This window comes from Rhineura floridana, chromosome 8, assembly GCF_030035675.1.
Source record: "Rhineura floridana isolate rRhiFlo1 chromosome 8, rRhiFlo1.hap2, whole genome shotgun sequence".
NCBI classification, from domain to species: Eukaryota; Metazoa; Chordata; class Lepidosauria; order Squamata; family Rhineuridae; genus Rhineura; species Rhineura floridana.
Window position 1 is genome coordinate 124,900,489 of NC_084487.1, and position 14,362 is coordinate 124,914,850.

A 14,362-nucleotide genomic window follows, 5' to 3' on the forward strand; every position below is an offset into this window, starting at 1 on the left:
TGCTCTCCATCCCAAGACCTCCACTCCACCAAGCATCCTCCTCACCTTCCTTCTCAGGCCTTACTTAACTGGGCGATAGTGGTGAGAGAAGCCATGGCACACATGAGGAGAGGGAATGAGGGAGACATTTTCCTTTGTCCTCTCCTGCCCAGCATCCTGACATGTTAGTTCACTAATTCCCAGACCATCAATTGACCTGGAGGCCCATGGGAGATGACAAAAACAGTGTTCCCTTCTTCATCCCCCATTGAGGAAACTACCCTACAACTAAATATCCAGTAAGGGCAGCTCCAAGGAGCTACTAGAGCCCGTGTCAGAAGCCTGCAATTATTGTCCCACTGGATAGCAGTTGGCCCAAAGTAGGGGCAAGCCCTGAAATGAAGGCATCTTCACTGCTGTGGGCCGACAGCACCATGCTTGTCCCAGAAATGGGAATAATGTCCCAGCCAGAAGTGACAAACTGGGAAGAGGGAAGGGTGGGAAAGAGTTGCTTTATTGCTGAAGCAATGGGGATTCTACCTCCTATGGGGCAGGCATTGGCTACGGATGCAGAGAGGTATATAAAAGCCCAGATGATATGGGCTGAGGAAAATTTCCTGCTACTCTTCTCATGCTCAGAGAGACTGAGGACAAATGCAGGAGAGAGGAAAATGAATTTGGGTGAAGAATGGCCCTTCCCCTTTGCCTATGGAGATGGGGCAGATTCTACTGAGAAGGGGTCAAAGCCCTGAACCATCCTAGGCAGTAAAGAAGAAATTTAGACCCACAAATGTATTCCTTTATATTTTTCTTACATGACATCAGGACTTGACTTTTGTCCTATTTCTGTTTCACACTTATAGGAAAGTGCTGGCTGTATCAGAACAGGAGATTGTGGTGAGTCTTGCAGTTAGGCTTAAGTAATAATAGGAAAAGGGGAATGAAGAGAAAAAAAGTAGAGGCACTGTGCATGCTTGTGATCTAAACAGACACTGAACACAGACAGAAAAGTCAAAGGACTTCCTGGAGCATTTGACTCATAAACAGTATACATGCCTGTCTTCTGGGGTGTAGGCTGAAGTCGTATGTGAAGAAAGGAAGACTGCTGGAAAGCCACTGGGGTACTGCATTTGAGGTACAACACCTTATATGGAATCCAGGGTTTAAGAACTATACAAAAAGATGTAAGAACATGAGCTTGAGGGTGTGTGATTCGTTTGGACCTGGAACACCAACTCTGTGGGCTATGAGCTGGAGAGTATAGGATCCTGGGCTGACAAGTACCTTTAATCTCTGCTACTTAGGAATGTAAAAAACGCCTCTTTTGTATATTCTTTAAATACTTGTGTGACTTTGAATGATTGTGTGAAGCTGTGTGCATGTATCTTTCAATAACGATAACACTTGTTTAAACCGCCCAGGGAGCCATTGGTTATGGGCGGTTTATAAATGAAACTAAATAAATAAATAAACCATAACCTCATTTGTTCTGATTGCACCATGTTTAATGACCAGCTCTAAGGATCAGGCAAAAGTGGTAAGGAAGTTTTGTAGGAGCTTCTAAATCAAATTTCTAGTACCTAATTAAAAGTCTCTAAAATTAAATTCCTACACCAGACAAAAGCATGTAGCTGTCGGAAGGCAGAGCTGGGGTCCCAATCCCGGGGAGCTGGATCCCGGAGAGTTGGGAGAAGAGTATTCGGATGGATGGCAGAAGGAAGGGGGAGGAACTTCCCCCCTTTGGAGCGAAGACGAAACAGAGGAACTGCCAGTGATAAGGTCGCTTAGCAACGGGGAGCCTGAGCCCTCCCTGGACATTCTCACGCCTTCCCCTCTTTCAGGCTCAGAGCAAGAGGGGGAAGAGGGAGGGCTGCTCACAGCTGAAAAGCGGGGAGGCAGTTTACCATCAGCCCCTCCCCTATCCCCCATCCTGGAATCGGAAACTTCAGAAGAGGAGGGGGTGATGCTTCCCCCCTCACCGCGCACACGCAGACAGCTGAAAAGACAGGAGAGAAGGGGGGGAAGGCGGGCAGTACCTGAGGGGCAGTTAAGGAGGAGCGAAAGATTGCGCGCCCATTTGGCCCCTTCTTAAAGAACAGGCGGGAAGAAGTCCCTTGCTCTGTCAACTTTCTCCCAATGCCGCAGGACCTGTATCCCTGTATTGCTTCATGAGAAAACGCAGTCTTTGTTTGGACATTACCCTAATAAAACACGAATTAACTACAGCCGTTGGTCTGGTTCCTGAGTCACATCCTGGGCCTGACAGTAGCAGGCCACAGGCAACTTCCTGGCCTTATTTTCCTATCCCAGAACAATTATAGAAAATATAACCTGAAATTTTCTCCACTCTGTTTTAACATCTCCATAGTTAAAACTATTAAAATACTATAATTTTGGAGAACGTTACTCCACCTTGTCCCTGCCGTGGAATTTAGGTATGGTAGGTTCGGTCAGATTCTCTACAAGGAGTAGCCACTGTGGTGCCCTCCAGATGCTATTGAACACCAACTCCCATCAGCTCCAACCAACATGGCTAATGGTTAGGGATGGTAGGAGTTGTAGTCAAACAACATCTGGAGGGCACAATTTTGGTTACCTCTGTCCTATGTCAATTGCTTGAGAATTCATGCTCCGCATTGTTAGGCAACGACAAACTGTGCATATGTAAATTTGTTGCAGTAGCAGGAAAGTCTAAGGGTCAGATTAGATGTGATTTTTAAGGAACATGATTCAAAACCATGCTCAGACTAGCCTAGCTGTTAATCTACAAAAAGTCTGCAGGGACCCCCAATCCAGATCAAGCTCCTGTTTGCCCTGAATTTAAAACTGGGACAAATTGCTGGTTCTGGGTTGGTGGGTGGGTAAGTGGCAATTTTGATCTTGAAACAATGGAGGCGCAAAAGGTTAATCTCCTGTCTTCTGGACCAGCCCTCCCCCACCCTAGCTGCTTTGTATAAAACAAAGGGGCATGGACAGTCTAAGTGCATTTTAAAATCATATTTCACATCTAGTCCGACCCTAGTACATTGAACTTGTCAAGGATTATCAATTCCTCGGCACAGTCATTCACCAAAATGGAGACAATAGTTAAGAAATTAGAAGAAGGCTAGGACTGGGTAGGGTAGCTGTGAGAGAACTAGAAAAGGTGCTCAAATGTAAAGATGTATCACTGAACACTAAAGTCAGGATCATTCAGATCATGGTATTTCCGATCTCTATGTATGGATGTGAAAGGTGGACAGTGAAAAAAGCAGATAAGAAAAAAATCAACTCATTTGAAATGTGGTGCTGGAGGAGAGCTTTGCGCATATCATGGACTGTGAAAAAGACAAATAATTGGGTGTTAGAACAAATTAAACCAGAACTATCACTAGAAGCTAAAATGATGAAACGGAGGTTATCATACTTTGGAGACATAATGAGGAGACATGATTCACTAGAAAAGACAGTAATGCTTGGAAAAACAGAAGGGAGTAGAAAAAGAGGAAGGCCAAACAAGAGATGGATTGATTCCATAAAAGAAGCCACAGACCTAAACTTACAAGATCTGAACAGGGTGGTTCATGACAGATGCTCTTGGAGGTCGCTGATTCATAGGGTCGCCATAAGTCGTAGTCGACTTGGAGGCACATAACAACAACAACAACTGACCCTACTTGAATGGTATGAAGCTTACTTTGCTGGCTTTCTGGCAGAGTGAGAGCTGAGCCCTGGACTAAGTGAACCTTTATAGTTAACTTCTAGCCACTCAAGGGAATAGAAACGCAGTCATTGGGTGAAACTGTAGCCCCAGTGGCATTAAAAGTAACTTTTTGATTACTTCCTCACACACACACACACACACACACTTTGTCATATCTGTGCCAGAGACTGAGATAAATAGGCAGAGCAGGTAGACTGGCTCTGGATGAGATCAGAGCAATCAGCATACTGTACCTCTGAAACAGCAGTGAACAGATGAGGAATTAGCAAAAACTGGAGAGGGTATAGCAAAAAGAATGAAACACAGATCAGAACTATTTTCCATAAAGTGCCCACACACTAATGCTATTTACGCACCAGTGTTGAGGAGTGGGGATACTAAGGCTCTTGTTTGGGCAAATACAATACTTTTGTTTTGTCTTATAGCTGTTTGTTGTTGGTGGTATTCAAAAAGCCTGAGCACTCTGACTGATTGCTGCCAGACTGTTATCTTCATTGCTTCAGTCTCAATCTCTATAGCTTTCTGTTCTTGTTTTCTGTTAATAATTTTAGACAGCAATCAGTTCACAATTCCAAACCTTCCCAATTCAAGGGTAAGGTTAACCATACATATACATACATGGCTATCCAGAACAGCACTCTATGATCAGAAGAGCACTGGACAAAGTGTGGTTCAGTCAGCAGCTCATCAAGAGCAAAGCCCATAGCTCACTGAAGGGGCATAAAACGTGTGGGAACCCAGAAAAGAATGGATGGATAATAACAAATGCTCCACTGGACCTCAACAATAAGGACCAAAAAGTGACAGAGGATGCATTTTCATCAGTATCATAACCAATTCTATTTTTTTTTATTAAATGTATACCCCACCCTTCCTCCCAGAAGGAGTCCAGGGCAGCAAACAAAACCACTAAAAGCACTTTAAAACATCTTAAAAACAAAATACTTTAAAACACATTAAAACAAAATACTTTAAAACACATTAAAACAAAACATCTTTGAAAACATATTAAAACACAACATCTTTAAAAAACAACTTTTGAAAACAACTTAAAAAGCAAGTCCAGCACAAATGCAGACTGGGATAACATCTCTATTTAAAAGGCTTATTGAAAAAGGAAGGTCTTCAATACAGTAGGTGCTGAAAAAATAACAGAGATGGCCCCTGTCCAATATTTAAGGGGAGGGAATTCCACAGGATAGGTGTCACAACACTAAAGGTCCACTTCCTATGTTGTGCAGAACAGACCTCCTGATAAGATGATATCTGCAAGAGGCCCTCACCTACAGAGCGCAGTGATCGACTGGGTATATAAGGGGTAAGATGATCTTTCAGGTGTTGTGGTCCCAAGCTGTGTAGGATTTTCTACATCAAAACTAGAACCTTTAACTTGGCCCAGTAGCTAACAGGTAGCCAGTGCAATTCTTTCAGCAATGGGGTAACATGTTGGCAATACCATGCCCCAATGAGCAGTCATTTTGCACCAGCTGCAGCTTCTGAACCAACCCCAAGAGCAGCCTCACATAGAGCGCATTACAGTAATCCAGCCTGGAGGTTACCAGTGCATGGACAACAGTGGTCAGGCTATCCCAGTCCAGAAATGGCCACAGCTGTCTTACCAGCCAAAGCTGGTAAAATACACTCCTAGCCACTGAGGTCACCTGGGCCTCTAATGGCAAAGATGGATCCAGGAGCAGTCCTATACTACGAACCTGCTCTTTCAGAGAAAGTACTACCGCATCCAAAGCAGGCAATTGACCAATTATCCAAACTCAGGAACCACCAACCCACAGTGCCTCCATCTTCCTAGGATTCAGACTCAGTTTATTGGCCCTCATCCAGCCCACCAATGAGTCCAGGCACTGGCCCAGGGCTTGCATGGCCTGACCTGATCCAGATGTTACAGAGAAATAGAGCTGGGTGTCAGCAGCGTACTGCTTGCCCCAGATCTCCTGATGACTGCTCCAAAGGGCTTCATATAGATGGTAAACAGCATAGGGAACAAGATGGTACCCTGTGGCACCCCAAAGCATGGGGCTCGAAAGACAATCAGCCAATGCTATTCTCTGAAAACAACCCTGCAGATAGGATCGGAACCACTGTAAAACAGTGCTGCCAATGCTCAACTCACAAAGTTGGCTCAGAAGGATATCATTGTCAATTATATCAAAAGCCACTGAGAGAATAACAGGGTTGCATTCCTCCTGTCCTTCTCCCAACAAAGGACATCCATCAGAGTGATCAAGGCCAATTCAGTCCCATAACCAGGCCTAAACCCAGACTGATGGGTCAAGATAATCTGTTTCATCCAAGAGTACTTGTGATTGCTGCACCACAACCCTCTCAATCATCTACCCTAAAAAGGGAGTGTTTGCAACCATGTGGTAGTTGTCACAAACCAATGGGTCCAGGGTGGGCTTTTTCAGGAGTGGACAGATCACCACCTCTTTCAGGGCAGCTGGGACCACTCCCTCTCACAAAGATGCATTGACCACACCCTGAATCCACACAGTCATATACCCCCTTAGCAAGCTTTAATAAGGCAAGAAGGGCAAAGGTCAAGAGGACACGTTGCTGGCCACATCATCGCAAGCACCTTGTCTACGTCATCAGGCCGCATCAACTGAAACTGTTCCCAAGACGTTGCAGCAGACATTGCATTGGACACCTCACTGGGGACTACGGTAGATATGGATGGGGCATCACGATTGCTATGGAGGCAAGCAACTTCACCCTTAAAGTGCCTTGCCAACAATTCACAGTGGGCTTCCAAGGGGTCTAAAGCTCCATTTCCTGGAGTTAATGTTAACAGATCCCTGCCAATACGAAAAAGCTACTTGAGAATGCAATGGAGGCATTCTCTTATATTAAGCACTTGCAGCAATCTAGGCTAATGCATCAGTCATAGCATCAAAATGTGGAAGGCCAGACCCACTAAATTCTAACAATGTGGTAGGTATTGTGCAGCATAGCTGTGCACAGAAAAATATTTGCTTCAAAATCTGCTTCACTGGCTCAGACTGACATTGTGCTTTGCCTTGGCAGAAGTTTGCCTTGGCTCATTTTCTAAATTCACTACAATGGGGAAATTAGCAAACACTTCAAGTTTGGCAGAAACTGGATGAAATATGTCCCTTCCGAGCGGATGAAGCCTGCTAAATGTCAGACAAACAGTGGCAGGGTGTTTGACCTATGTCCCTTTAAAGTATGGATTTTTTTTTTTAAGGGAAAATGCCCCCTGTGGTTTTACAGGCAATTCCTTGTTTGTTCTTTGTGGTGGATTGTGTGACTGTGCTGCACATACATATATAGTATTATAATGTGCACCAGGCACTGCTGTAAAACCCATCCTGCTTGTTAAGCTCACAGAGCCCCCGTTTCCTATTATTTCAGGAACAGAAGGGAGTCCAAATCATTCTACTCTTGTTTCAGAGCCAAGAAGCTCAGCTCATCACTGTGGCTTTCTTTGAAGAACACTTGTTTGGGGGTCGAGTAGAAAAAGAGGAAGCTGTGGATACATTTTGAGTTGGCAGCAGACCCTAGCTATGTTACCTTCCTGGTGGAGCTCATGGCCCCATACTATAAGCTGTTGGCAAGCACTACCCTTGGCAGAAAGGTGGTGCCCTGTCTCAGGCAGCCAGGGAAAATTGGTTGGAGGAGCTCTGGAGGACAGATCTTGGTTCACAATGTGGGGACTTGGTGGAACTCTACATGCCTGATGTTCAAGAGGCTGGCCAAGCAACAAAGAGCTATTCACAAAATAGACAAGGTCAGGAAGTCTGGTGTCAATCACCCACTTAGCAGGCAGCAGTGAACCACTATCTCCCAATAGTTCTCAAGCCATTCTTGGAAGCAACAGATACCCTGAGCACATACGCTGATGCTAAAACATATAATCAGATAGGTAAGAGAAGAAACCACTGAGCCAGGTGCTGATATGTTCTTCTCAGTCCCTTCCAAAAACACTGTGGATGGAAGTAAAAAGGATAGCCCTTGTAAAGTGATTCCCTGGTTGGAAGATAATTTAAAAAACAGCCAGTCAAAGTTATACCGCCTCCTCTTCCTCTTGTTTCTGCCTGCCATTTTCCATTTAGAGAGAGTGAAGAGATGTTTGGGGGAGGGGAAAATGTATTGAATTGGGCAAGTAAGTTTCAAGACAGTTCCAAAACCTCAGTGTCAACCTGCTTTACCTTGGACTGCCTCATACTTAGGTCCCCTTAGATTTCCATTTTGTCCAAATATCTCTGAAGTTGGGATATTCACCTCATCCAAGGAGAACGCACAGCCTTACTATGTAGCACAAAGAAAGAACAGGGCCCTTGTATCCAAGCATCCAGGAGGACACAATTTATAATCCAGCACTGGACAGTACCACTTTAGGTAATGACTGTGATTGATCATTTGAAATATCTCAACAGGAAATAGGGACTGAAACTATAGTGCTGTGGAAATAGAAAACACTTGAACTTGATCCAGTCTTAATACAAGTGCAAGGCCCCAACTGAGCTCTGTTCCCTTGTTACCTCCTCTCGGCTTACATACACACAAAAGTATGTGATCAGGCAGCACAAAGGATCACTGCAGGCAATCAGAAGTCTATGTGTGCCACAAAATTCCCATCCAGCTCTCCCTCCATTCACCATGCAGAATATTCTGGTACAACTAGTAATGTGGAGGACAACAGAGGAAACAGGCCTTTATTGAGTCCAGTAGAAATCCTCTGGGCTTAGACTGGATAAGGCTCTGTTTTTACAAGTGCATATACGATGGAATTCAACTGCTTATAAAAACGTTTCGAAGACAGCTAAGATTAAAATGCAAAATGAAAAGCAAACATTTGAAGGGATTGTTAACTGCTACTCTAGTAACTTACGCGATAAAATGGTCATCAGTTAAGGAGGGACAGTAGAGTAGAAGAACTTTTCGGAAATTATTTCTGCTGATAATGCCATTATTTCGAGGGTCAAATGTCTGCAAGGCTTTGCTAAATTCATTCCAGTACCCTTTGATCTGTTCAGTTAGGACATCTTCTGCCTAATATGCAACCATTTTGACAAGGAAATTGAAACATTTACAAAGAGTTGTAGCACTCTGTATAGAAAAATTATACTTTGATTACTAAGAAAATTTGTATTTACTTTTTAAAAAAACGTCTTGTTACTTACAATGTTCCAAGCTTCAAGGACATTGGTTGGCTTTTTAGCCTTCTTTGAACCATTAATCCATTTTGAATCTGTCTGGGTGGACACAAAAGTATTTTAATTACAACTTTTCCACTATACAATTTCCTAAGTACTGCACAAGATCAAAGGCAACAGTTTTTTGTATTTGAAAATGGAGTCAAAAGTAATACATTTTGTAATATAGCAGGTAAAAGAAAAGACTGTGAGAACATGATAAATGAATGAAATAATATATGTAATAGGGTGGAGGGGGCAGAGATGCTTGGAAATTCCATTAATAACCACGGTTTATTGGTTTAGTGTGTTTCAGTGAATTCATTGTAAATTGGACAGATTTTAAACACTGGGCTGGACTAACTGGGATATCTGAAATGGAGCTGAGTTTAAACTTCTCCAGAGACCCCTAGGCCCTGATCAGAGGTAAAAATACAATCACTGCTCACCAGGGCCCGGAGATCTAAGTCCCTACTAAGTCCTTCATAGCAAGTACCAAGCCCTCCTCACATTTCTTGACCAGAGATAGAGAGTGACAAGGAGAGTATAATTTTTGTGATGAGACAGTCAAGCTTAACATAAGCCAATCATGCTCCCTCGAGTGTACACAAAGAAAATGGGGATTTGGGGAACTGCAGATTCCATGAAGGAAACTCTCAGGAATATGTACAAGGGAGCCCCCATTGGTTGCAACTCCTTATGCAGCTGCATATCCCCTTGTTTAGGGATGCATGTCTCTATACTTCATATGTTTGTTTACAAACAGGCTCTCAGCAATACCATGATTCAGCTCAAATACTGAAGTAAGGCAAATGTCCCAAATCATATTCTTTTTTAAAAACAAATAAAAACAGAATGTGGATTGTTCTAAGCTTGTTCCTTCATCATTTTTTGCAGAGCTATTCACACCATTAACTGTTCAACAGGAACCGTGCATTTTGTGAACGGAATACTTCTTTTGACATCACTAAGGCCTCTTGATATCTTTTTTTAAAAAATCCTCGTAGTTATATTTGCCTAAGCCAAAGAGTCAATCAAAGTTTGTTTGACTGATGCATTGTTACCCTTAAAACAATCAACATGAAATATCATGTTTGAAGAGCTTTGGTTGAAGAGCTATTTATCTTAATATAATGCAGCAACAAACAAACAAATAGTATAGTCTCACTCCCACGAAGAGACTGAATAAAAAGGTCTGGGGCTGATGTGAGTTGTAGTCCAAAACATCTGGTGGGCACCAGGTTTGTGAAGGCTTAGCTACGTTATAAGCTTTTACCCATAGCATATCACAGCTCCCAGGCAAAAGGTAGGTAGGTGGGTGTTGTTTTTTAAAAAAAGGAATATAAAATCTTTGGACATTTCAAAGGCATAGCCATGAGAAATGTATTTCTTTTAAAAATTTCTATTCTGTCTAATTCTCCAAAGAGACTCAAGGGTAACAGCTCAAGGGTAAGAACTTAATAATAAAAAATAATATAAATTATATATTAAACCAAATTAAACCCCATCACACAATCAACCACAAGTATCACAATAGGACTTAGTCCAAAGAAATCTTTCAGATTTGTGCCTGAAAGCACTGGGAAGCCAGTGTAGAGCCTGGAGCAACGCTGCTATATGATGTCAGAGACCTTGTTCAGGAGATGGGCTACATACCATCCTTACAACTCTTCAAGAGCAACTATTTTAAAGAGAAAAGGAAGTGCTGCTGGCTCCAGGATTTAGGTAGTGCACTCTGAGAGGCCTTCCTAAGCTGGAAGAGGTAGGGTGTGCAAACTTGGAATTGTCTCATGCTGTATCTGAACTCTTTGAGTGCTCTGTGCAAAATAAAATGATGGTGCTTTGGTCCACTGGCTCCTTTGCCAGGCGTAACAGAAGGACCTTTGCTCCTCAGCCACTATGAAGATGCAAGGAGAAAAGTCAGCATGCGCTACTGCCTTTTATATGTTTCTCCAGCTCAGACTTCGGCTGACTCAGTCTTAAAAGTATTATACAGTAGGAATACGTTATTAACTGCTTTAAACTGCAAAAAAATAAAATAAAATTAAGGAATGAGCCTCTTAAACAACTGTTGCTTCCTTTAAAACTAGATTTCTTTTTCAATTAATTTAGCTGTATTCAAAGCACAAGACTACATTGCCCCATACTTTGTTCTAGTCACACATAATATAAGTGCTAATAAATACTTACTATTGAATCTTTGTCTTCAAATAGATTTAAAAATGTATTGTAGCTGAGATACCCAGTGTGTTCTGGATCTATGATCTTGATTAGTTCTTGGAAGTCATCATCACTTATTCGGAACATGATACAATCTAAAATGCGACGGAGTTCATTGCTTGTAATTTTTCCATCCTGATTCTAATAATGTAAAGAAGGTATAAAAGTGCATTGAGTCCCATTCTACTGGATTGTGACACCAGCCTTCGACGTCAAGATTCTTAATTCTCCGGTACTGTATTTAGAAGTTATTTATTGATTTTAACTATTGTTTTACTGTTGTTTGAACTACACTAGTTTAAGATCACCCCCACTTTAGGAATTGATGGAAAAACTGTTTTTAAATCTCTAAATGCGCTACTATTTTAGCTTTTGCTAGCTATAGCAATCTGAAACATATATGACAATGTCATTGTTGGCAGGTGATTTTCTAAAAAAAATCATACTGTATTTCTTGCTCTTGATATTCTTGTAATTTGTTTTCTCAAAGTAGGTAGCTGTTTTTATGATCTTTCTGCTTTCAGTGGTGCTTGCTCTCAGAAAAATGGATCTAGGAATGCAGCATAAAATTCATGTATGAATAGAAATGTTTTTGGTTGGAAAACCACCCAATAGCCACTGAAATAAGAGGAAATAAATTGATGGCATATACACTACTGTTACTGTTGGTGGTTTGACTATCTTACTGTTGGTAAAAGTGATCTATGCTATACACTAACCAAACAAATATGAAAATACTCTAAGCAATTTATGTGCAGGGACTGATATACTGCTTGTTAAAATTAACCATTATCCAAAGCTTAATTTGTGCCAGGGCTCAGTAGGGTCATCACCAGCATCTGTTTTCAATACAAGGGCTCAATCCAACAACTTTCTTCCTAAAAATTAAGCATCAGTGACTGGTTACAGGTATTAATTTAGTGATATCCTAGTGGAGAGCCAGTGTGGCGTAGTGGTTAGAGTGTTGGACTACCAGGGTTCGAATCCCCACACAGCCATGAAGCTCACTGGATGACCTTGGGCAGTCACTGCCTCTCAGCCTCAGAGGAAGGCAATGGTAAACCACCTCTGAATACCATTTACCATGAAAACCCTATTCTTAGGGTCGCCATAAGTCAGAATTGACTTGAAGGCAGCCCATTTCCATTTTTCTAGTGGATGAGAAAAGGATATATAACAATGGCAACTTTCTGCAGGGTGGTTCAGACATTCAGTCTCCCCCATAGGGAAGCCTTGGGTTTGCGTGCACAGGAAATCATATACAAGGATGGCATGGGAACCATAAATGCCCATGTACTCATGTAGATACAATTCCCCTAACCACAACTTCACCCATGTTTGTTTTCTGTCCGTGCTGAGCTTGGAACACAAGTTGGCTAGCTGCAGTAACAGGGCATTTTATGCTGTATCCTGTTCTACATGGGCTTGAAACCTGCAAGGGAAGGGGTAAGGATTATTAGGGACCAACCAGACAAATCAGAACTCTGGGATAGCTCCTAGTGGGCCCGGCTGGCTGGGTTAGAGAAGATGCTTTCTCACCCAGGAACCAGAATCATCTGAGAACTTCATAATCCTGGCACAGCCTTCCTTCCCTTCGGCTCTGCCCTGCTGGAAGAGCTACAGCAACCTGCAGCTTATTCTGCAGTTGCAAGCTCCTGTGTGGCTAAGGATGCAGGGGAGTCATTCTCAGATTCTCAGAATAGAGCAATGTAGAAGGAGATGTGGAGGGCTTCCCCTCAAGTGGGGTGACAGGTGCATTGTCTGGATCCAAATTCTCGTTAGGCTGATAAGGGGACATGACATGAGGAGCAATACAGCCAAGAGTAGACAGAGATGGAGACAAGTACAAGTAGCCTCTTTATGCTCCAGCACTGGTGCTGTATCAGGAAATGCTGCTGCTATGTGGAATCAGGGACAGAGCAGAGCTCACTGTTGCTGACCAGTTGTGGCTCCAACATTACTCTCCCCACTGTTATTTCCTCAACCCTGCCCCATGCATATGCCTGGAACAATGATAGTACTTGATAAACCTCTTCATGTTTTGTTTTGCTCTCCTACAGAGAGCCAGAATGACAATAATAATACAGCAAACAATTTACTTCATAGTTAGTTTTAAGATTCTTATTTTCTAACCAAGTGATAACGGTCTTGCAAAACCATTTCTGTTCTTTAAAACAATTTCCCACATAGGCTGATGTTACTGTATTAAATGTGGAGAAAGAACAGATGCAGGAGGGGAAACGTTAGTTCTGCTATTACAGAAGTACTATGTGAAAATATCCACCATCTAATTTGCAGGTGATGAACGGAGAGGCTATTTCTTCATGGTACTTTTTGCTCCTCCCCTTTTTGTAGTGGACACTTCCCCCCCCAAAGAGCTGAAATTAGAGTATGTTGAGGAAAACAAAGTAGTAGCCAGATCATTGACAGCAGAACTCTGCTGTTGCTACAAAAGAAGAAGAAAGGTTTAGGAGAGAAAGGCCTCTACTGATGATCCTGCCAAATGTTACAGAATTCTCCCCTATCATCCCCCCCAAATCAGCAAATGCCCCCCTGAATCTTGCTTTGTCACCAAGAGCCCCCAAACTTTCATACCTGAAAGTCCTTAGTAGAGAACATTTGGCTCAGCACTGTGTGAGAAACGTTTTATAGCTCCAAGGCCATGTAGAACATTTGCAAAGAAAAGGACTACAATGCTTCCGCCTGCTGGAGGTGTTGAAACTAAGAGTTTGTTTCTTTAAGCAGAATGAGTTAATATCTTCACAAGGAATTAAAAGAATTCACAAAGAATTGAAAGAGGAGGGCTTTTACTGAAACACAGAATCAGAAAGATTTGCTATAGTTTAGTCACAGAATAGATTTTGTTTGGCTTTTATTTTATTATCAAACAAGGTAAGTTTGTTAAAGGCAGCAAGAGCTGGTTTGAATAAAAGCAATATTACTGAGACTTCAATAAGAGATTTCATGGTTAGGGTTATCACTGGGTAGTAATGATACCTATCCTGTAAGATCTGATCTGGAATCATTTTGCTCATTTTTGGAAGAACCAGGAAACCTTGGAGCCAACCCAGTCTCAATAAAAAATAAAAATAAAATTAAAAACTAAGGGTCATGAAGTGCATCACAAAAATGGAAGAACCACAATCTAATCCCGTACAGATAGTCTCACGTGCGACACTAGAGCCTATTCTGCACTCAAATGAACGACCAGTTCTCAACTGGTGATCCTTAGGCTTTTGAATGAACTCTTCCCTGCATGCCCAGCTCAATAGTAATTAATTAT

General features: G+C 42.2%; 1 protein-coding gene across 3 annotated transcripts in view; it reads right to left on the minus strand.

The window, feature by feature from the left end:
- Positions 1 to 14,362, minus strand: part of EFCAB6 (EF-hand calcium binding domain 6) — a 201,289-nt gene that overhangs the window by 116,019 nt on the left and 70,908 nt on the right. For all 3 annotated transcript variants that reach the window (XM_061582356.1, XM_061582355.1, XM_061582357.1), the window contains 3 exons: positions 11,050 to 11,220; positions 8,848 to 8,919; positions 8,556 to 8,716 (listed from right to left, as the gene is read on the minus strand). In XM_061582356.1, coding sequence (XP_061438340.1) covers positions 8,556 to 8,716; positions 8,848 to 8,919; positions 11,050 to 11,220 — 404 coding nt within the window. The remainder of the gene's footprint in view (positions 1 to 8,555; positions 8,717 to 8,847; positions 8,920 to 11,049; positions 11,221 to 14,362) is intronic.